At 41.9% G+C, this 25576-nt stretch overlaps 1 protein-coding gene across 11 annotated transcripts in view; it reads left to right on the forward strand.

Annotated features, from left to right (window-relative positions):
- The window catches only part of LOC139747513 (uncharacterized), a 1014963-nt gene that overhangs the window by 968799 nt on the left and 20588 nt on the right, over positions 1 to 25576 (forward strand). For all 11 annotated transcript variants that reach the window (XR_011712405.1, XR_011712406.1, XR_011712407.1 and 8 more), the window contains 4 exons: positions 3666 to 3935; positions 7203 to 7410; positions 21072 to 21283; positions 22918 to 23059. Coding sequence is in view for 6 of the 11 variants with exons in the window: in XM_071659904.1 (XP_071516005.1) it covers positions 3666 to 3935; positions 7203 to 7250 (318 nt within the window). In the remaining 5 variants the exon portion in view is untranslated. The remainder of the gene's footprint in view (positions 1 to 3665; positions 3936 to 7202; positions 7411 to 21071; positions 21284 to 22917; positions 23060 to 25576) is intronic.

A 25576-nucleotide genomic window follows, 5' to 3' on the forward strand; every position in this document is an offset into this window, starting at 1 on the left:
ATTATATTTTATTACTTTTTATTATTATTTCATTTTTATTAAAATATTTCATTTTTAAAATTTTTAATTATCTTATTAAAAATCATTAATTCCTTATCATTTATTACATTTTCTTTTACATTTCTTTTTTTAATACATTATTTTACATTTTCATATTATTATTATTACATATTTTAAAATTATTTTAATTATCTTTTTAAATTAAAATTATTAAAAATTATTATTTTTTAAATTTTTATTTTTAAAATTATTATTAAAATTATTATTAAAAATTTTCTTATTATTATTATTATCATTATTATTCTTAATTTTTTAATTTTTATTATATCTTATTAAAATTTTCATTATTATTATTATTAATTTTATTACCAAATTATTTTTTTTTATTTTATTTTTACATTATTATTTTTATTAAATTTTATTACCCTATCTTTTTATTTTTTTATCAATTTTCCCTTTTATTATTAAAATTTTTATTAATTATATCTTATTTTAAAAATTATTATTTTAATTTTTTTCCTCCCGTTCCCTAGCCTAACCTACCCTGCTATAAGCCTACCATAGCCTGGCCTAACTTAGCCTAGTAAAGTCTAATCTAGCCTAACCTAGCCAAACTTAAGCTAACCTGTCTTAACTTAATCAACTCTAGTCTAACTTGGCCCAGTCTAACCATACCTAATCAAGCCTCGTTTGACTTAGCCTAGCATAACCTAACCTAACCTATTCCTAACTTCCATTTACCACCTGGCAATCGCCAGGAGGAGGAGGAGGAGAGAGGAGAGGCGAGGAGAGAGAGAGAGAGAGACCAGTTAGTTGCAGCGCCGATCTGAGGGACGTCTCAATTGAAGGGTCTTATGACCCGCGGGAGGTGCAGCCACTTCTGAGGCCACTGTAGAGAGGAAGACGTGACCAAGGGAGGAGCTCACAAGACCCTTGGGCCAGCTTTACCCACCCTCAGGTATCCTATTCCCCCTCCTAACACTGCAGCTTCACCCTGGCGCGTAATGAGCTGTAAGGGAGGCGTTCCTCACCAGATTGATTGTCTCTCTCGTCAAAGCGAAACACACGACGTCCCTTGTTTTAGCGTGAGATGTACAAGAAACGCAGGTAGATTCGGGGCGGGAGTAAGCAACCCCCGCAACACAATGCGATGATTTCTGTCCAGCGGTCACCGCAATACAGGGCGATTTCTACCCAAGCAGTAGCTGCAACATGCTATTTGTTTCCAACACTTACTGCAACGCAAGCGTTGTTCAGAGTCAACGCGACGCGCCCTTATTGTTCTCAGTTTTCACTGCAACACACGCTAAGTATTCCACGCTACTGCATCATAGCCTTGTATTTTTCATTGCCTTGTGGCAAAAGATCTCGTCAGTCTACTACTCTTCTTTTCTCTCTTTCAAGTTCTCGTGAATAAGTACTCTCTCTCTCTCTCTCTCTCTCTCTCTCTCTCTCTCTCTCTCTCTCTCTCTCTCTCTCTCTCTCTCTCTCTCTCTCTCTCTCTCTCTCTCATTCGAATGAGAGCGAAGGATGTACGCTGAATCACAGCCCGCGTCAGTCACTTCCACTTTAAAAAAACAAAATAGCAGCGACCCTGTTCTCACACCTACTCGTCTTACACATGACATATGATCCAAACCTCCGATTGTATTGGCTATTGTATGCGATCTGGATTATGTAGGATGATATTCCAGGCTTACGTGAAAGGTCAGAATAGAATCCTTGTCGACCAGATAACTGTGAGGCCTCTGGGTTATTTTGAGCGTTTCTGGTTGAGTTCAAGGTAGAATTTTAAGGCCAGTTGTACATGTATATAAATCTTCATGGTACACACAATAGGGCTATCGTATATATGTATATAAATCTTCATGGTACACACAATAGGGCTATCGTATATGTATATAAATCTTCATGGTACACACAATAGGGCTATCGTATATGTATATAAATCTTCATAGTATACATAGTTGTATTTCATGATGCGCCCCCCTTTCCCAGAAGCTCCTGTCGTTCCAAGGCTGCGCTCCTTCCAGTAGCAGGGAAATCATGGACCCCTTTGGTGTAAAAGGAGTTCTTCAGTGATAAAGCCGCGGTCGGAGTCCGGAAATATATATTTAATGTGAAATTTTGTGATTTTGTGTACGTGGGATATGTAAATAAATGAATATATATATATATATATATATATATATATTCATTTATTTACATGTCCCACGCACACAAAATCACAAAATTTCACATTAAATGCCAATGGAGACGCTAAAAGTAATCCAATTATGATGGACTTAAAGTAATCCTATTGGCAAGGATTATATTTCTGGCCTCCCATGTAAGCCTGGAATATCGTCGTGCATAATCCAATTTACCTACAATAGCCAGTCTAGTCAGACAGTTTGGTTAACGAGGTATGTTTAGAACTTATTCAATTCATATGAAAATACGTGACTAATGACATAGTTGTTACAGATTATATATAGAAATATGTATATGTGTGTGTGTGTGTGTTACCGGATTCCTTCTGCGAACACCGAAAGTGTGGAATCACCTTCGACGAAGTTGTATAACCTTTAGCGGACGAGAGAGAAAAAGAATATATCGCATCTTGAAGACCAACTTGCCCCAAAGGAGCCCACCGTACCCTGCTTCCGCGTAGAACGCAGCCTCAGAGCTGCAAGGACGGAAACCTGCTGCCTCTTAATTCTTGTACCGTGGCTCTTAGGGGTCATTCTTCTTCATAGTTTCTTTTACCATAGTAAAAGAAATACTTTTTTTTCTTCTTCTCTCTCAACTTCCAAGTGTAAATATCTTTTTTTTTCTTTTTTTTTACAAACCATCTTTCTTCGCTGTTCGAGCCAAGTGGTCACGACAGTTGAGGAAAGTGATTTACAAAGGGGGGGGAGTGATTTACCAGAGGTTTTTTTTTCATTGTCATTTACACTCACGTTGTCACGCTTGCTTGTGCCTCTGCTCCCAAAATCCCTTTTTAGGACACAGAAACCAGATGTTGATGTTAGCTGATGATTACGTCTAAATCTAAGCGTCAATATTGTTCTGTCTTTTAGCATCAATGATTTTTCAGTCTTTGAGCATCAATGTTTCTCTGTCTTTAAGCATCAGTATTTTCTTACCTTTGAACATCAATATTTTTCAGTCTTTGACGATCAGTATTTTCCTGTCTTTGAACAGCAGTATTTCTCTCTGAGTATCAATATTTTTCTGTCTTTGAGCAGTAGTATTTCTCTGTCTTTGAGCAGTAGTATTTCTCTGTCTTTAAGCATGAATATTTTTCTATCCTTGTGCATCAACATTTTTCTGTCTTTTGAGTATCGATATTTTTCTATATTTGTGCATCAATATTTTTCTGTTTTTGAGCATCAATATTTTTCCGTGTTTGAGCATCAGTATTTCTCTGTCTTTAAGCACCAAGTAATTTCCTCTCTATGAGCATTAATATTTTTGTCTTTGAGCGTCAATATTTTTCCGTCCATGAAGATCAGTATTTTTCTATTTTGAGCATCAATATTTTTCAATTTCTAAGTATCATTATTTTTCCGTCTATGAAGATCAGTATTTTTCTATCTTTGAGCAGTTATCGTTAATGATAACATTTCGTCCATAGCAAGAGCCAGAGGTAACTTCAAATCTCAATTTTTCCCCTTTCACAGGAAGGGCTCTCCACAGAGCAGCGAGAGAAGGGGGCTATCCCTCCACACAATCCAGTACCTACCACACATTTAAGACACGCAGAGGCCAAACTAGTCCGTAACCAATGGCCATCCAGGTATATCCAGCCAGTGGCCATCATACGACACTCAAAACCTTCAACAGATCGCCGAAGACCTCACCATACCACACCAAAACACAAGGCCAGGAACGTGTATATCAGAAGAGAGGAAAGCAAGATTCCTCCCCACCCATCTCCAGACAGCCAAAAGGTAGGTCATGATTAACCACATTACGCCAACCGTAATACCCAGCTTGGTGATAAACAGACACATCAAGACGAGCTAGGACACCCATGACGATGCAGCAGGCAATTAAGGAAAATCCTCCTGAAACGTCAAGGGACACATCAGGACACACTAGGACAAGTGAGAAAACACCATAGCACCTTTTAGAGACGTTAGGGCATATTAGAGTATATTACGCCATACTAGGACAAATAATGACGAAATAGAACATCCTTGGCAATACTAGGACACTTTAGAACATACTAAAATACACAACGGTATTCTAGGGCAAACTAGAACATCCTAGGAAGTAATAGGACACATTAGGACATACTAGAATATCCTAGGCAATACTAAGACACATCAGGACTCCTGGAGGTCACGACAGAAGACAGTAGGATACTGCAGGACTCAAGGGACACAACGAGGAGGGACACGCGAGGGAAGGATACACAGGAGGAACATCAGCGAGGGAGACATACGAGACCACAAGGCACACCAGGACACACTAGTGCTCATGAGGACATCCCAGGACACACAGGACTCCACCGCAGCACGGTGGTATTCACCAGGCCACGGCAGGACACCACAGGACGCATCGACGGCCACACCAGGACATATTGAGACACACCATATCTCCCCAGGACACATCAGAGTAGAGCAGGAGTCACCAAATTACGAGAGGACACACGGAGACACCAGGTCACATCAGGGCACAATTGGACACTCCCAGGGCACACCGTGACACTCACCATAACACAGTAGAGCGTAACAGGACACCTCCAAGGGAACCATGACACATAAGGTTCCCCCGAAGGCAATCTGGTGCAATTAGAACACACTAGGTTATGTCATAACATGAGAACACATCTGCAGAGACCCAAGAACATCAGTAGAACACACCAAGATCCGAAAGGATAAGAGGGGAGATCTTTCTCCATGACTGTGCCACACATATTCATACAGACTCTATGTATTGATTGCAGGATTTCCAGGCGTATAGGAAGTTCCAGATCTACTAGATCTTTTCCAGGCTTTTTACGCCACTTCAGGCCATTTTTCAGGTCCATTTTTTTTTTTTTGTCGTCAGATCTGTAAAGACAATTATTTTAGCTATAGTATTAACATCTAAATAAAAGAAAATAAAAAAGTGCCCTACAAGAAAAACAGATAAAGTTGACGAGAATTTGTCATGTTTATATAGACCAACTTTTCAGGCCATGAGGTTGAAATTCAGACCAAAATTAGAATTTTCAGGCCATTTTCAGATATCATAGAAAAGGGTTGGAAGAAAGATAGATATGGAAAGTAAGGGAAGGAAGAGTCGAAACATTCTGGAAACAGTAGAGTAGCTGCCTTTTTTTTTCAAAAAAAAAAAAAAGAATGGTGAGAGGTGGGCGTTTATATATCTTCCTCCTGGAACTTTACATATTCATAGCCAAAACTTTTACGCATCTTTTTTTTTTCTCCTCCTAGTTGTAATATCTTGCTGGTGGTTGCCCGAGCTTTTCATACAATTCTCAAAACTGGGTTTATCGCTGTGGTGTAGCAAGTGTTTCAATGCTTCTAATTCATCGCTGTGGTGTAGCAAGTGTTTCAATGCTTCTAATTCATCGCTGTGGCGTAGCAAGTGTTTCAATGCTTCTAATTCTTGGGTGATTCTTCGCCTTGATTCCCTATAGCCACTTTGCTTCGTTTTGAAGACTTTATTATGGTTTGGGAATACATGACATATAGTGCACTTTTTAAGAAACATCCTTCACAGAACACACTTTACGAGCACATTTTTTTTCTTTAAGCACATAAACAAACACATGCTTTCGAGGCACGTTTTATAATGCACACACTGTCAAAAGCACGCTTAACAAGCATGTATTTTTTAATGTATATTGCCAAAGGCTTGTACTACAAACGCATACTTCATTATAAAAGCACTACAATCCCATACTTTGTTATAAAAGCACTACAATCCCATACTTTATTTATAAGAGCACACTTTGACAAAGGCACACTTTAAAAAGCTAAAGATGTAGTTTCAGAGATTTGTCTGGAGACTGAGCTGAGAATTATCACAGTGCTCCAGTGGTGTGAAATTTACGTATACGTCTGCTTGAGGACGTTTGCCTGGTTCAATGAAGGAGTTTGATGGCTTAAACCAAAAGGGACTTTCTTGACTTCCAGGCATTTGTTAACCATTGATAAGTTTAGGGAAATCCGCCGTCCCCTCCTTATAGCACAGGGAAGGGTCCCTGTTGTATCTCTTTTTTTTTCTTTAAGGGGAACCTCATGCATACTTGATTCCAAAAGTATCTATCCAATTCCAAGATGAATGATCGCCTACTTCATCTAATCATGAGAATCAGCCATGGACATTAGTATGGAATTAAGTCCTATATACATAAGTATCCTCATCACTTGAACCTGTATACTTGACTAATCATTTTGCAATTCAAATTCACAGTTGTGTACTGCTTAGTAGGATACAAAAACTTGCGCTAAGAAAGCAGACGTTCTTCCCATTCCCATCCCCCATCTTTTCTTGGGGACAGTGGAACATGGAGTTCAGCAGAGAGCCAACAAGACTCTCCCTCCACCTTCTTTAAGGCAGCATTCAAGCCTGATGTGTTTATTGTGCATTTAAAGGAGTCGAGTTATGATCATGATTTTGTGATTAGGTTCTTTGTCTTCGGTTAGGCAACGTTTCCTAGAGTTGTGAGGGCTCCCATACCGGCTCTCCGTGATAAGGGGCACCTTCTGCTTTTGTTACCTCTTACACGAAAGTGATTGGAACGAATTTATTAACGTTTTACAGACTCCCGTTCCACAGGCACATACATTGGATTCCAGGGAAGGTAGACAGGTGTTATCTGATTACATCCTCCAAGATTATTATTTAGATTATTTCCTATTCAGTGTGTTTCCTTTGCTCTTAATCTCGTCTCTCAATAGTAAATTCTTCTACCTGTCTGAAGCGACGTGGAATTCTTTTTCCCCTCCTTCATATCGTCTCCGTGTCTGGTTACCCTTCACTTTCCAGAACCTTTTCAAGAGCCTTGGCATCAAGCTTTCGCCTCGCCACTCGACGCTCCTCGCCTTTCTTTAGCGCACTCGACAACTCGACTGAATAATCGGTCACTCTTTGGACCACTCGCCCTCCCATTCACCCCAGGAAACTGTCCACATCTTAAAACACTTTTTATTCCAGTGTTAATAAGCCTTTACGTAATCCTCAGCCGTTCTTTTTTTTTCCAGGATGGTGATCGTCACTGGCTCCCGTCTGGTAGAATCACCCCTCAGTGACAAATGGAAGAAAGAGGAAGCCTTTCCAGCAATCATAGGTATGGCTCCCATTTCCAGGAGGAACCCTCCCTTATTTACGGCACTGTTCGCCCTGGACTCCGGCTGCACATCGGGATAAACACCTGATCCACCACACGATCCACTACAAGCCATAACAAAGGTAGGTTGTAATACCAGCTGATCCCAAAGGAACTGAGTGAGTGAAGATAATTCCAGATGATATCCAGAGACTTATATAAGACTTATAGATGACTCTCTAGATAGACTCAGATGACCTTTAATGACTTCAGTGACTCTCTACGTACTCTGTCAATTCTTAATGACTTCATATGTCCCCAGATTGATTCAAGTGACCCCCAGATAACTTATACTGACTATGGGTGATACCAGATAACTACAAAGGACTCTACGTGACTTCAGACGATCCCATGTGTATCCAGAGAATCCCTGTGTGACGCAGAAAGATTCAAAGTGATTCCAAATTAATCCAAATGACCCTAAATTGTACCATGTGACCAACACGTTGAGCCCAACGTTAAGTCTAGATGACCCAGCGTGACCAGATATCATCCACAAGCGACAGACAGTGACCTCCAGTTGGAATGTTATGACAGTGACAAATCACTGTACTGAACCAGACGACCTGGGGCAGCACCTGACGACGCCAGGTGACACCGCGTGACTCCAGGTGATGTCAGATAATCCCAGGTGACACAAGGCAACTCCAGGTAATACCATTTATTCCCAGGTGACACAAGGCAACTCCAGGTAATACCATTTATTCCTAGGTGACACCAGGTAACTTCATGTGACACCAGGTAACTCCAGGTGACACCAGGTAACTCCAGGTGACACCAGGTAAATCCAGGTGACACCAGGTAAATCCAGGTGACACCAGGTAACTCCAGGGATCTTGACTTCTTTAGGGAAGTAGTTCGATCTTCCTCGCTCAGAATCCTTATTTTCTTTGTTTTTCTCTTTTTATTTTATATGTGTTGAGATGCCACGGGTAACTAGATACCCTAATGTATATATATATATATATATATATATATATATATATATATATATATATATATATATATATATATATACCTTCTAATCCACTGGTAAATGAAACACGATAAGTTTCCAAGTGCATTCTCGTGTCATGATCACATATATCCTAGTCTAGCTCGGACACCCATTTTATTGACTTGGGGAGAATGAACAGCTGGGGTTGACTGTGGTCCGGCTGCCGCAACAAAGATTCGAACCTGTTTAGTAGTAGACTCGGCCCTGGGCGACCCGTGAATGCGTCACGTCAAAAAACGTCTACGGCTCGTCCGCTTAAATGTAGTCCTTCTCCCGGTCAGTTTATCTATCTGTCTATCGATCGATCGATCGATCTGACTCTCTTCCTTTTCTCTCATTTCTCATTCACGCCTGATAATCATTCCAGTATATGTAAATGAAACCTGTTAGTTTGTAGATGATAACCCGAGAAACAACCATTCCCTGGCTCATCATTCCCAGAGTTCCAACAGGTTAGGATTAGAAATATGGGAATCTAAACGTCCAATACTTCAGTACCATAGGATTCAGTCTTCTAGCGTCCAACAGATCAGAACCCAGCACCTCAGATTCCACCACCAGAAAGCTAGCTATCCAGGATTCAAGACCCTGAGGTCTGTCAATCCAGGTTCCAGTGCAACAGGATCTAACACGACAAGATCCATTGTTCTAAGAGCTCAACACCACCAGTGGATCCTGTATACCTAGATTCAACGGCATGTGACCCAGTCCTCGATGGTCCAGCATCTTTGGACGAATACACAGCGTTTCAGAACCCAAAATCTCCGGATCCAGCACTCCAAAATCCAGTCTCGTGATATCCGATGCGATAGGATCCAGCATTTTGAGAGATAACACGTTAGAATCCTGTCCACCAGGGCCAGCACTCCATGACGCACCATCCATAGATTCAGCACAAAAGGATTTAGAAAATTCCTAGAATCTAACAAGGAGCTAATGTGCCAAGATCGGACACCCAGGAGCCACCACTTAGGATCCACTATCCTCACCCGAAGTACATTAAATTCCATTATCATAGAATCAAACCCTCTAAGATCCTGCATCAATGGATCCAGTACTCTGGAATATGACAATTTAGGATCTGCCTTCCGGGATCCAACATTCCATGACGAAAGATCTGAATCCGCTAATCAAGGATATAATACTCGAAGGTCTTACTGAAAAGAAGACAACGCTCAAAGACCCACTTCTCACAATCTGACATCCCAGATTCCAGCACCTTGAAATCTACCATTGAAATCTACCACAAAAGGATTCAACACCCCACACTTCAAAGACTTGAGGTGTACTACCTGAAGAGCCGCTACCTTAGGATCCAAGTTGAAGGCCTGCATTCCAGGATCCAGCACCTCAGAACCTTTCTTCATTAGGTCCAGTACCATAGGGTCCAGCATCCCTTGATGTAACGTATCTGAATCAGCACCAAAGTCCAGTATCCTATGATCAGCTCTCAAGAATCGCACTTCCCAGAATCCAGTACCCCTGAATCCAACACATCCTAGGATCTAACACCCTATGATCAAACAATCCAAGTTCCAAGACCTTAGGGTCTTCGGGATCCAATACTCCAAGACCCTTTGAACTAGAATTCAAGCACTTCAGTACCCAGCATCATAAGACTGACTATCCCTTGATCTTACCCCCCCAGAATGCAGCGCCCAAAAATGTCATTATCCTGAAATCCACCTCCTTGAAACACTACACCTAAGGATCCCTTATTTCTTTATTCAGCCCCTCAGAACACAGCCCCCAAGGATTCCTTATCCTTTGATCCATTCCTCTAGAATACGACGACACCCAAAGAGTCCTCATCCTTCAAGCCATCCCCCCAGAATACATTACCCAAGAATTCCTCATCCTTTGATCCGTTCCCCCCAAAATACATTACCTCAGGATTCCTGGACCCTTTGATCCACTCCTTAGAATATGGCATCCAAGAACTCCTCATCCTTTGATCCAGTTCTCAGGGATCCAACGCTCCAGGAAACACCTCTGGATTCAACACTCTTTGATCCACCCTCCACAAGATCCAACAATACGTTGTAACGTATACATGCCATGAGAGTGATATTCAACACTATCCAGACTTGACAGCCAATAAGAATGAATCCACAAAGGATCCGAGTTATGTAAGAAAAAAGAGAAAAAAAAAAAGGAAAAAAGAATAATGTGTGGAATTCTAAAAATCAGACGTAGTTTTAAAGAATAAATTCCTCTTTCACATTCTGAGTCTGCAGTCAAGACCCACATGAAATGCGACAATTTTGTTCGCCTCTCGATAATACGAACGTGACAGTATACCAGAGAGAGAGAGAGAGAGAGAGAGACGGAGGGAGGGAGAGAGGGAGAGTCTCTTCGTCGCCTTGTCGCGGAGGATTTCAAATTTCCAGGCGAAATATTCCATGCTGGGTAAATCTTATAAAGCATCTAGGGAGGTGGCGAAGCATTGTTGTGATTTCTTCCTAATAAAAATTTTACGGAGGAATTTGTATATTCGCTTATTGAACTTGATGTCAAGGGCAAGGAACCTCATATCCAACCCCCTCCCTCACCCCAAAGGAACTTCATATCCCCCCCACACACCACCACACACCACCACACACCCCTTTCCTAAGAATTCGTTTGTAAGTGCTGAATCTTTGTGAAACATTTTACACCAGATATGCACCGAAAATAAAAATTGTGATTCCTTTCTCAACAGCGGCGGCGCCCCAAAAAAAAGGTGGGAAATTCCGAAATCCTTCTTCCTCGCTCTGATGTAAAATAACAAAATGCCATTTCCACGTGGCCAGGGAAGCAGGTGGTGGATGGCGGGGGAAAAATAATAACCGTCAGCGTTCGTTTCCACCAATCAGCATCTCGCGCGCGAAATTTGAAATGAAAATAGGTGAGAATCTCTTATGAGTTGCGTTTTTTCGCAGCTGGGGTCCGTCTGCAGCGAACAGTTTCCATATTGGGGCCCCCTCGGGGATCCGTGTTAGTTGCTATACAGATTCACTTGCCTCCCTGGTCTAAAAATCGAGTGTGTGTGTGTGTGTGTGTCTGTGTGTCTGCTCAGTGGAAGATATCACGTACATGTTTATGCCTGATGGACATTAGATGGCTGATGTTACAGCTCGCTGGGGATGAGTTGAATGTGTGTAATGTGTCGTGTGCAGTGTAGGACACTGTATGTGCATCCGTGTGTGTTTGTGTGTTTGTCTGTTCTCAAAGCAGCGTCTTTGTCTCCTAGTGTAAGTGTGTGTGTGTGTGTGTGTGTGTGTGTGTGTGTGTGTGTGTGTGTGTGTGTGTGTGTGTGATTACGTTTTCTAATTACTTCTTTGTACTGTATGGGGAGGGATTTTTACACGTGGGGCCCCATTCCTTGGACTGTGTCTGTCTGTGTGTTTGTCTGTCTGTATGGTCTGTGTATGGCTTTATGTCTTTTTTGATTGTGTGATTGTGTTTTTCTTTATAGGTGTGTGTGTGTGAATGGGTGTCTGATTCTCTGTCTCCGTATGTGTGACTGTGCTTTGGCGTGTGTCTTTTTATGGATTTTACATGTGCTTGTAGATTTCTGAATAGCCTTTTGTGTCAACACACACACACACACAAAACCACAAACATATATATATATATATATATATATATATATATATATATATATATATATATATATATATATATATATGTATATGATATTCATAACTGAATATCATTTCCAGCCACATTTTCTTCGTGCGTGTTTCCGGCTCACTGAACATCAAAAAAACAAGAGACCTCAGGAATATGGCTCAAATAAAGAGCGAGTGTGAGAGAGGTGAGCGAGGGAGAGGGAGGGGGGGGGGGCCGTGTGTGTGTGTGTGTGAGAGGTGTGAGAGAGAGAGAGAGAGGCCAAGGCGTGATAATCACAGGCGGGCTACCACACTCCAGTAACTGCGTTTAGCACCTGGGATATAAAATGAGAGCCGTGAGTTGATGACAGAGAACACACACACACAGCGGAGAGGCATCAAGGGTGCCGAAGGGCAGGGGCGCCCGCGCCCCCTCTCTCTCTCCATCCTTCCTCCTTCCTGAAGGCGATGTTGACTTTGCCGGTGAGCGCGAATAACATCACCCGAGCCTCTATTGACTCTCTGATTTACACCTGCCTTGATTCCAGCATTCAATTACTGCAGAATACACTGAATGGTTATTTTTTTTCTGAAGTTTCTTTTAAAGGGCTAGGCTGGCTGGTTGGTTGGTTAAGTTCTTCTTCTTCTTCTTCTTCGTCCCCCCCCCCCCCCGCAGCAGATGTTTCTGAGATCAATATATATATATATATATATATATATATATATATATATATATATATATATATATATATATATTTCTTAATCTTTTTCTTCTTCTTCTTCTTCTTCTTCTGCTTCTTCTGCCTCTTCTTCTTTCTTCTTCTTCTTCTTCTTCTTCTTCTTCTTCTTCTTCTTCTTCTTCTACTTCCCCCCGCAGATACTTCTGGGATCAATAAATATATATATATATATATATATATATATATATATATATATATATATATATATATATATATATATATATATATATAGCTTTTTTTTTGAAGTACTATTTATTCTTTTTTCAATGAAGATGAGGTTGGTGCGGCAGAGGTGCGGTGGTGTGCAGTGTGGATGGGGATGTGCCACGGGAATTAATGATCTCGGGATGAGGAGGAGGTGGTTGGGTGGAGGTGTTGAAAAAGAATAATAATAAAGGTGTGAAAGAAAAAAAAAAAAAGACAAAATTCAAGATCATTTTTCGGCTGTGATGGGGTTGGGGTGGTGGTGGTTGAGGGGTTGGGTGGAGGCGAGTTGAGGTGGTGTGTGTGTTAAATGTCCTGCACGACTTGTGGGACGTGTGGCATACAGGCGGAATTGATGATGCTGACGATAGTGAAGAATATTCCCTCCTCCTCCTTCCCCCACCTCCCCAATCCCCCTCCTCCTCCTCCTCCTCCTCCTCACTCACCTCACCCCCCCCCCCCCCAACAGCGCGGGACAGCACGGTCGCGTCGGGTCTCCGGCCTAATATATCATTCATATCGTGTTTCCATTACATTTCCTCTAGGCCCAAATAAATCCTCTTCTTCCCCCCCCCCCCCTTCCCCCTTTCCCCATCCCCCAAGAGCTCTACGCACGGGGATGGGGGACGCCCTAGCCTAGCCTAGCCTGGCCTGGCCTGGCCTCCTAGCGCCACCCAACCAACCAACCCCCCCTTCCTCCTCCTCCTCCTCCTCCGAAGCCCATCATTTCTCTTATTGAACATTTTCCTTTTTCTAGCCGACTGCGCCACCACATCGCCTTGCTCTGTCCATCTAATCTGACTTGGGAGGGGGTCCTGCGCTCCCCATCTGAGTTCCCCCTTTCTAATATCCTTCCTCTGATTGCTACAGCGGCGCTCCAGAATTTCCACCTTTAGATCCCAAATGTCAGAACTGACGGCGCTCCGGGAGTTCGAAAGGGGTCCTTCCATCCCCGCAGCCCAAGGCGGGAAGTCGCGTGCGTCCGCGTGGGGCGGTTTACGTCACCTTTGACTCCTAATCTGCAAATTTTCTATCAGAAGCCACTCGTCCTCCCCCGTCTTATTGACATTTCCAATATTTGTCTATTTCCTGTCGACACGGTTTCCATGGCAACCCCGCTGGAAGCCTGGCGGAGCTGGACGAGGATTGGTCAGTTGGTGATGCAGGCCGTCGAGGATTGGTCAGTCGCCACCCTGACCGCCGCCCACTTGCCAATGGGGAGGGGCCAGCGCCGAGGGGGGAAAAGGAATCAATACACGCCCTGGTCACCCACAGCCGCGCTTCAAACACCTGCTCACACTTACGCCAGGGAGAGGAGGGGGGAGAGACAGACTGGCGTGTCTCCGTCAAACCAGACTTGATGCTTCTCGAGACGTCATTATGTTTGCAAATACATTACACGTTCGATAAACCGAACAACAGGTCCAACCTCGGGTGTATATACATCACGCGGGAGTCGACCGCCGGTGTACGGTGAAGTAAGGAGGGAAGGGAAGGGAGGGAGGGTACGTACGTACCAGGAGGAGGGGCGGCTGTTGCAAAGCGTTGGTATAGCCACACGTCGCATGGGAGGATATGGAGTCAGGCCAGGCAAGCCTCCCTCTTGGATTATATTATTGCCATTATTGATGAATGCTGCTGCTGCTGAGGGAGAGGGGCCCCGCCGCTGTGGCGTTACCATAGAGATGTACGCGGGCGACGCGCTCAGGGGAATGGGCAATGTAACCCCAAGACAGCCATCGTCCCTCACCTTGGGGATATCTGTTGCACCATCTGCATATCCTGTCTTTGATCAATAATTCCCCTGTAGAAAAAAAAGATATATAGGATAAAATGATCCGTGTACATGAGGAGAGTATATATATATATATATATATATATATATATATATATATATATATATATATATATATATATGAACGTGATAACGTGGGACGTAAGCATGAATTAACACATCTCTAATGAACACGGCTGCGTAATCACAGACTTTCCTTCACCACTCCTTCCCACTCCCTCACCCTTTCCCTTCCTCCCTCTCCCCACCTCCCAGCGAGAGGGAGAGAATGCCTTCACGGGAAAGAAAGAAGAAAAAAAAAACAACTCTTGTATAAAACTATAAAATCAACATCATCCACAAGCACGGCGGTGGGGGAGGGGGAGGAGAAAAATTTTCCCCCCCCCTCGCTGGAGTAGCTAAGTGGCAAAATTGCCCCCCACACCTCCAACATCTCCGGGGGGAGGGAGGAGCATTCCTAAACCTCCGCCTTCCCCTGGCCAGCTAGGTCTGCTAATATGGCTTGCCTGTGAATATTTTAAACAGATTTTTCTCTTTGTTCCACTCATAAATCTCATAATTACACTCATCAACACTCTCGTTGCCGGGCGAGGGGTGAGGCGGGAGGAGCAGCCCACGCCATCTATTGAGTGCGGGAGGAAGTAGTGGACGGACGGGCCCCGGCCAACAGGTTGCCAAATGGCTCCTTTGGGCCACGGCGTGACTGTGTGTACTCCCTTCCCAGGGCCCCAGTCTCGCTCTCCTCGCCTCTTGAACAGTCTCGTACAAGTCCGTGGGATCGCTACACATGCAGGGGTTAAAAAAACTACATCAGTTATGCTAGATTTATAGTCATTTATCGTACATTTATCCATGCACGGATTCTTCAGTACTTGGTTTATTATTTCAACGTAGAATAAGTTTCTCTTATGTCGTATGAAAAGAGGAGATACAAGACTCTTGTATGTCTAGCGGCGTCCCGGACGATTCGCATTCTTAACCCACACACACACACACACACACACACAATATATATATATATATGTACGCGTTACTTTACTCCACCTGCGTGTGGTTACGCCTCGAGCGAAAAGCTACCTTCGGCGAGGCTATATTATCGAGAGTATAGTCTCGTCAATGAACTTATCTTCTCACACCAAAGGAGCCCATCACTTCCCAGCTTTTGACTGCAGCGCAACCCTGAAGTTTACATATGTATATATATATATATATATATATATATATATATATATATATATATATATATATATATATATATTGTAAATGTATTAAAACAAAGAGCCCCTTACTTGCAGAGAAACTCAAAAAACTTTTCTTTAGTTTCCCCTGACCAGTTCATATTCCCTGGTTCAGCCCTTTGACAGTATGTCGACCCCAGTATACCACATTGTCCTATTTCTCTTTATCTCTTGCACGCCTCACACCTCCTTGCTCGTTTAGGCTTCAGAAATTCAAGGCCTCTTTCAATCCATCATTCCATCTTCTTCATTGTCTCCCCTTTCCTCCATGCTGCCTCCACTTCCAACACACATATCCTCTTGATCATATTTTCTTCTCGGCCTATCCATTTGTCCAAGCCAACACACCTTATTCACCTGCCTTTATCAGACTCACCTTATTGCCACACACCTCTGTAAATATCGTTCCGTAAAGGATCGAAACCTCCTTAAACCTCATATTTGCCTCAGAGACTCCATTTCCAATATATAAGGTCTCGTCCATTCTTTTGGAATTAGGGCCCAAGATTCGAACCGAGACCTCACACTCGGGACTACAATACCATCAAAAACTCTATAGTCTTTGCCCTCACAGACAGTGACCCCCCTTCTCTTGCACGATGCACACAGGACTTTTAATCCCTCATTCATTCTGTGGATCACTTCAGCCTCTGTGATTCCATTTATTGCCACGTCTATCCTTAGGTATTTAGGACACTCGTCTTCCTCCAGGTTTACCACATTCAAGCTCATACTCAAACCAACCTGTCTTACTTTCACTTTTTGGTTTGAGTACATTCAGTCACATTAACTCTTAATTTTCTCCTTCATATACTCTCTTAGACTCAGGCACTAGCTTTTACAATTTTTCGCTCGAATCTGCCATCAGAGCCATTCCTCTTCAAACTAAACTTGACTTACATTTCCCAACCCCCTACTCCAAGACGCTTCCATTTTCCTGCCTCAACACCCTGTCCATAAAGAGATTGAATAGCCATGGTGACATCATACACTCTTAACACAGAACCAGCTTCACGTAAAACCACTCATTATCCTTCCTTCCTACTCGCACAGTAGCTATCATCCTGTGCAATATGCATTCGTAGCACCTTCCACAAGACCTCCACCCAACCTGTCATACATGTAGATCCATAGATGCCACATACACAAAAGAAAAATCTCTCTTATCATCCAAGTATTCATGACATATAGCCTTCCAAAGCAAACGTCTGACCCACACAGTCTCCAGCATTTCTAAACCCACATTGCTCCTCCCCGGTCTGATGCGGTGTGTATGCCATCTCCTTGTCAATCACCACTCTCCCATACAGCTTACAAAGTGTAGTCAATATACTCTTACTTCTGTAATTCGAGGATTCGCTTTTGTTACGTTGGCTTTTATATAATGGTTCCAGACAGTTGTCCTTCCAGTTCTCAGGTACCTCATCTTAGGTTATATATATATATATATATATATATATATATATATATATATATATATATATATATATATATATATATATACAATGATGGCAAAAGACATGACAATTGACAATCGCTACCTGTGTCTCCTTTTGCTAACAAAAACCTCGTAACATATTGTTGGTGATGAAGGCATGGACAACTGACGTACGATAAGGGGTCTTTGCAAGTCGATGGTGTAGCTATGGTGTCTTTTCTGGGGGTCATCCTGTTCTCCCAGGCACTCACGTCCCACGTAGGGTTTTGTTGTGGACTAGCGTGGTAATTCTTTATGTAAGCTAAGACGGCATGGGTAACTGAATACCCTGATTATGGCCATTATAGTAACGCTATGTACACACATTCATCCCTTAGCCTAAGTCAGGTACCCATTTTGTCGACCAAACTCTAGGGAAGGATGGACAGATGAGTTGACTGTGAACCGATTGCCACAAACAGGATTCGAGCATATTTGCTCGGCCCTGGGCAGCCCGTGAATGCGTCACGGGTAGCGACGCAAAGTGCTATATACACCACAGAGGTCCGTATAAGGTGTTAAACCCGGCGTCTATCTCCGTGTACGTCGACTTCTTAGTGTTACACAGATAATGAAAAATATCACAGAACATCTGAAACAGAAAATGCAGGAGGCATTAACCTAAGGATCCCCATCCTCTAAGTCTGTTTCAGGAAGCCAACTGACCCACCTGGCTGGTGTTTGAACGGCAAGGGAAAGTGTTATTATGCGTAAATACGTTCGCAGGGCTTTGAAATCATGGTCCTCTCAAGTCCTCAGTGGATGATAATCCCATGTACATACACTGTCTATGAAAACGTGAGAATATTCGTGACAGTGAAGCACTGTAGATCCCTGAAAGTGTTTTGCGTAGATACAGTGATATGTGAAGAAAAACAATGTGTTCCTTCAAGGATCCTATACCGTACTTAGTCGTATGTAATGATTCCCATGAATCGTCCTTCTCGTGGAGTTTTTTTGAGGTGCTGGTGTTATGTTTGCTCGTGTCTTATGCTCTTCGATTATTGTATCCATAATGCTGTACACGTTCCATGTATTACCAAGTCATTATTGTACATTTTCTTCAGTAATGGGGAGACTGTGTTGGCACTACTATATACACCGTCTCTCCCCGTGTTCTTATTTTCTTTTACAAAGTTCTCCGACGGTGTCTTATTCTCCACGTCACTTACGAATTCTTTAAAGTCCTCTTATGTATATCAGTCATTCGTCAACCCGCCTCCGTGAGGAAGAAAACTACTTAAATGCAACAGCAGTAGCGGCAAGAGCAGCATTCCCCACGTGAAAGGACAGGGGGGAGCAGCTAAAGTTCGTGGTGATATAAATGTGGGTGGGGGCGTTAGATGCAGGCAGGTGGCACGCAGAAATGTCGCCACACTCCTTTAGCCTTTCTCCTAGTCTCACGCCCCTACACCCACCCACTTTACATTCCTAATTTCGACTATAGATACTCAATATCGACTGAACAACAAACGATCCTTGAAGCATTTACGCCAACACCCCAAACTGTAAACTGTGGATAATGGTCGGTGGCGGACGGCTGTGCGAAACATGGCTCTCTGGGTAGGCTAAGGCGACTAGGCTGTAGGGCGTGGAGGCCAACAATACCCCTAGACATCAACCGGACGCCTAGCACATACACTTACCCCTTTCCTCCGCCTCTTTTCTTCTTCTTGTACTTAACAGTAACTCTCACGAACTGGAGAGGTTTGGCGAATTAAAACCAGTGATATTTTTCTCTACCCTCCATTACCTGGAATGGAGACACTCCCAACATTTCACGTCTGGTTTATATTTCCTTACGTAAAGTTCAATGGAAAGTTGGTCCCTGCACCACACGACACGACCTGCCTTTCCTCCTTGAAACACAGTGGTTTGTGAGGAACGATTCATCGAGTAACGTAATTCTCTTAACAACATAAGTGTATTCAGTTTACCTCCTTCCTTATAAAGATGTATTTGAACACAGCTAAAACGCCGTAGTTTTTCTTTTTTGTGGTTAAGATACATAAATCAAAATTTATCATCGCATCGAAAAGGTAATTACTTTTCGTAAAGTAATTTCAGACTTTTATCAAAGATTTATTTTACTTTACCTTTAAAGAAGCGATATATTACATGAGAATATATTAATCCTCTTTTTTTTTTAATTTCGCTTTCGAGGCAAAGGTTCGTTTAGGAACTGTCCACTCCCAACACCTCGACCACCAACAGCCACCACCATCTTCGCGCTCCTGCACTCGACATTCTTCCTCAATTTCTTTCGCGAAGCGAGACTTTACTTCCGCTTCCGCAGTCGACCGGGTGACCGCCTTGGTGAAGCAGTTTCGAGACTTGTTCGGAGGTTTACCAGGGTTTAGGATATATATATATATATATATATATATATATATATATATATATATATATATATATATATATATATCCTAGCGCTACCTCGCACACATTTGGGGAAAGGGGGTGGTTATTTCATGTGTGGCGGCGTGGCGATGGGAATGAATAAAGGCAGACAGTATGAATTATGTGCATGTGTATATATGTATATGTCTGTGTGTGTATATATATATGTATACGTTAAGATGTATAGGTATGTATATTTGCGTGTGTGGACGTGTATGTATATGCATGTGTACGTGGGTGGGTTGGGCCATTCTTTCGTCTGTTTCCTTGAGCTACCTCGCTAACGCGGGAGACAGCGACAAAGCAAAACAAATAAATAAATAATAGATGAAGCCTTCATTGTACATGATAAGTTATAAGATATAAGGGTATCTGATGATTTAACTATGAGTAGTGTTGATATTCGACATATACTGCATAATACATTTTACAGCAATAGATTTGTAGTTGAGGCTCGAATGTTAACTGAATCTATCATATAGATAGACATATCAGGTAAGGCTTATCATTCCACTTATCTCTCATTCACTGCAGTTGTCTGGTGTGCCATTGTATCTTGCATGTTATTGTGGTGCGTCATATTTATTGTATCATACATTATCTACTCAAGTATCTATCTGAAACCTGCCTATTTGTACATATCGTGTCTTGCTTTATCCTCTGTTTCTTGTGGTATTTGCTTAATTACTGCTCTTTTTGTACTGCATAAGATGTCTATACACTATATACTATAAATGCCCCTATCTTTGCATGACTGTAAATTTCTACTGATAGGCTAATGAAGGATTTTTCATTATTAAATATCAGAATTCCTACACAAACTTCTCATATTAAGTTTTGCAATAACTGAATAGATGAATACGCACCCAGCTTAATATTCCTTACGTATTCATACAAATGTTATGAGAAAGAATACAGAAAATTCATTGATTTTGAAGAAAACGACGCTGAAATGAGCTATCAAACAGTCATCCACTGATAGGATATATATATATATATATATATATATATATATATATATATATATATATATATATATATTTTTTTTTTTTTTTCATACTATTTGCCATTTCCCGCGTTAGCGAGGTAGCATTAAGAACAGAGAACTGGGCCTTAGAGAGAATATCCTCACCTGACCCCCTTCTCTGTTCCTTCTTTTGGAAAATTATATATATATATATATATACCGTTTAGCAACGCTAAATTAACCTCTAAGAAAAATCGATATAAATGTCATAGTCATCCATCAAGAGAAAGCCATTCTCTCTCTTACGTTACGTTTTCTATTATACCCTTTCAGTTGGGTTGGTCAGTAGCAGAGAGCGCTGTGGACGGCATCACGCAAAAATCTATGGCTTTACCAATCCACTTGGACTTCTTCATTATAAACTGGCAGTGTCCAGTAACCACAAGCGGTGGGCAGACATATTTGTGTGGAATCCCGTCTTCCGAGAACAAAATATTGTTTTTTGATTAATAACACGACTTTCTGCTTGGGCGAGGAGCATAGAGGTAGGTTGGGGCAAGCACAGAGGGTCTAGTGGGTTAAATACAGTGACGTTAGAGGAGGAGGTTGGTATTAGGTGCTATAGGGGCCATAGTACCTGAATGACTCGGCCGAGCTCCCCGCAGCATTCGGTTGGGCAGTTTTTTTGGTATTTGAAACATTTTGGCCCAAAAGGTGACCCTTAGTGTCCAAATACATTCAGGAATTAAGGAAGTCTCAGCTTATTTCTCATGTTATTGTTATGATGGAAAAACTAGAGCTCAGTATGGCGGCGATGTAAACATGACCAGTTATCGTGGTGGTTGATTACAGATTAACGATGAAGTAAGTGGAAAGTTCATAAATTTTTAACGTTCACACCGATCCTCTTGGCTGTAATAGTGCGTATATAAAAGATATGCATATGGTTGGGGGTCAGCGAGGATTGCTGTGTTATTATGAAGCACAGAGGAGTTATTTTTCATTTTTGAGTATTAACAAGCTTTGGCATCTGGTTATTTTGCCGACTAGTCGGTAATATTGGGAAAAACAAGTTGATTTTCCTTCATTTTTTTTACTCAACGCTTTACCTATCGAGTTATCATACCGAAGAATAAGGTTTGCAAATATCGAAATTCACACAGATATCGTTACTGATGAACGGGAATATAATTTTTTCCATCTGTTATAAGAGGTTACCTTACGCCCGTCGCCATCTTAAGGTTTGGCAAAGTTAGATTCAAATAGTCACACTGTTCGATCGTATTTCTAAACCCTGGTCCTTTCCTACCTCAGTGTAAACCTAGTTTACCCATGGGTTAACCTAACTTTGGGTAATCGAGGCATACGTAAACGTAGTTTTTAACTGGACGTAAAGCTAGCCGCCTTCAGGTAAATCTAGCCTTAAAGATTTAACGTAAACCTCTATTACTTCACCAAGCTTCCTCATCGTAAACCAAGCCTGCCTTAACGTAAACCAAGTCTTCCTCACCGTAAACTTAGCCTATCTTAAATAAACCTAGCTTACATCGATGTAAACCTAGCCTACCCTAACCTACCCCAAGGTTCCTCATAGGTGATATAAAGGAAAGTAGATAATGACGAAATGAAAGTATTTGGCAAATAACATCTGACCCGCCGGTGCCAACTATACACAATAACACTGTGTAAAACTGTATTATATTAGTGTACAGACTACAATGAATTTCCAGTGTATTAACGGGTCAAAGAGAATTTAAAGTCTCTCAGGTGTAGAGGTACATAGCATAGCTAAATACAGTACCATTAATATTACACTTAGACATGAGTTTGTGTATGCAAACATTTGAATAGTGTAGGGCCAAGGATTCCTCCCTGTGGAGTTCTCAGAGCCAACAGCCTCTTTATAAGACGTTGGAAAGACGATTTGATAGGTATTCCCTGATTTATTGGATTGTAAGACCTGTAACTCAGATTTGTGTTAATATAGGATGATATCCCTGTTAGCAACATTATATATGAACTAAAGGTCTGGACGTGTTTGTTGACAGATTAGTCCTGACGGTAGACCACTTCATTCATGTATATTACCCATAAACATTTTTCAGTAGACATATTGCACATTTCATGAGCCGAGTTTAGAATATGAGGAATAATAAACACGCCTTAATTAATGTTCCAGGAAGTGTAGATGAGGAGAATCATCACCCGTGGCCCAGCCAAGTCAGAGGAACTCATCATTAACCCAAAAGAAACTCATGCCTCCCCAATTTGGGAATCTGGATATGAAGTTATTGTCATGAAGACTTCTAATAGAAATGAAGGTGAGAATACCAATTGTGAGTTAGAGTGGCCACCCCCTTGAGGGAGTTCCAGACTTCAGAGACACTGATTGATAGCTAAGCAACAGGTGATTGTTGTATTGGTTTATATGGTTTGCAACCTGGTTATTTTCCTTTTGAGAGGATGGGTGACCATTCAAGGTGAAAAGGTGAGACAGGTGAATTAAGCATAGGAGACAGTAGGGGATTTTTTTATCCGAATAAGTGTTGTTAGAGCATCTAGTTTTTTCATTGCTTTTGTGGTGTGAGGATTGGGAGTCATGTGCATGTCATATGTGGTGGAGATTTACAGAGAGGGAGGGGTTAACCATCCAGAAAGACTTGTGGGTTCACCATTTAGAAAGACTTATTGGATTCATGTCCATCAGGGACATAAAGAGAGTGGTGGTAGACTTTTGTGGTGATGCAGACATTCTGTTTTAGGTGAACTAGTGTTCTAGTTCTGTAATGTACTGCTACATGTTTACTATTACTTGGGCAAAGTTAGAGCACCTCCAGAAAAGCCTGTCCTCGTATAATTGAACATGATTATAGGTGGTTGAGCTAGACTGGTCGTGGTATGCCTATATTGCCTCTGTTCTAATGAATATAGAGTTCATTTGAAACATGATGGTGGGAACACTTTTACAATCATTTTCCTATTTTTCACTGCATTGTTTATGATCAGCATTGCGAAATTTAGCCTTGTTTTTATAAAAACTGCATTGTTTATGGTCAGCATTGCAAAATTTAGCCTTGTTTTTAATCTCGAATAACTTTTTTTTATTATTTTGCCTTGTCGCTGTCTCCCGTGTTAGCGAGGTAGCGCAAGGAAACACACAAAAGAATGGCCCAACCCACCCACATACACATGTATATACATACACGTCCACACACACAAATATACATACCTGTACATCTCAATGTATACATATATATACACGCACAGACATATACTTATACACACATGTACATAATTCATACTGTCTGCCTTTTATTTATTCCCATCTCCACATCGCCACACATGGAATAACAACCCCCTCCCCCCTCATGTGTGCGAGGTAGCGCTAGGAAAAGACAACAAAGGCCCCATTCGTTGACATTCAGTCTCTAGCTGTCATGTAATAATGCACCAAAACCACAGCTCCCTTTCCACATCCAGGCCCCACAGAACTTTCCATGGTTTACCACAGACGCTTCACATACCCTGGTTCAATCCATTGACAGCACGTCGACCCCGGTATACCACATCGTTCCAATTCACTCTATTCCTTGCACGCCTTTCACCCTCCTGCATGTTCAGGCCCCGATCACTCAAAATCTTTTTCACTCCATCTTTCTACCTCCAATTTGGTCTCCCACTTCTCCTCGTTCCCTCCACCTCTGACACATATATCCTCTTGGTCAATCTTTCTTCACTCATTCTCTCCATGTGACCAAACCATTTCAAAACACCCTCTTCTTCTCTCTCAACCACACACTTTTTATTTCCACACATCTCTCTTACCCTTACATTACTTACTCGATCAAACCACCTCACACCACATATTGTCCTCAAACATCTCATTTCCAGCACATCCACCCTCCTGTGCACAACTCTATCCATAGCCCACGCCTCACACCATTTTTGCTTTCTGAGATATTGTTCTCGACTTGCAAACATTCTTCAAGGCTCCCAGAATTTTCGCCCCCTCCCCCACCCTATGATTCACTTACGCTTCCATGGTTCCATCCGCTGCCAGATCCACTCCCAGATATCTAAAACACTTTACTTCCTCCAGTTTTTCTCCATTCAAACTTACCTCCCAATTGACTTGACCCTCAACCCTACTGTACCTAATGACCTTGCTCTTATTCACATTTACTCTCAACTTACTTCTTTCACACACTTTACCAAACTCAAGTCACCAGCTTCTGCAGTTTCTCACATGAATCACCCACCATCGCTGTATCATCAGCGAACAACAACTGACTCACTTCCCAAGCTCTCTCATCCAGAATAGACTGCATACTTGCCCCTCTTTCCAAAACTCTTGCATTCACCTCCCTAACAACCCCATCCATAAACAAATTAAACAACCATGGAGACAGACATCACACACGCCTGCCGCAAACCTACATTCACTGAGAACCAATCACTTTTCTCTCTTCCTACACGTACACATGCCTTACATCCTCGATAAAAACTTCACTGCTTCTAGCAACTCGCTCCCACACCATATATTCTTAATACCTTCCACAGAGCATCTCTGTCAACTCTTATCATATGCCTTCTCCAGATCCATAAATGCTACATACAAATCCATTTGCTTTTCTAAGTATTTCTCACATACATTCTTCAAAGCAAACACCTTATCCACACATCCTCTACCACTTCTGAAACCACACTGCTCATCCCCAATCAGATGCTCTGTACATGCCTTCAACCCTCTCAATCAATACCCTCCCATATAATTTACCAGGAATACTCAACAAACTTTTAACTCTGTAATTTGAGCACTCACTCTTATCCCCTTTGCC

The sequence above is a fragment of the Panulirus ornatus genome, chromosome 69, assembly GCF_036320965.1.
Source record: "Panulirus ornatus isolate Po-2019 chromosome 69, ASM3632096v1, whole genome shotgun sequence".
NCBI classification, from domain to species: domain Eukaryota; kingdom Metazoa; phylum Arthropoda; class Malacostraca; order Decapoda; family Palinuridae; genus Panulirus; species Panulirus ornatus.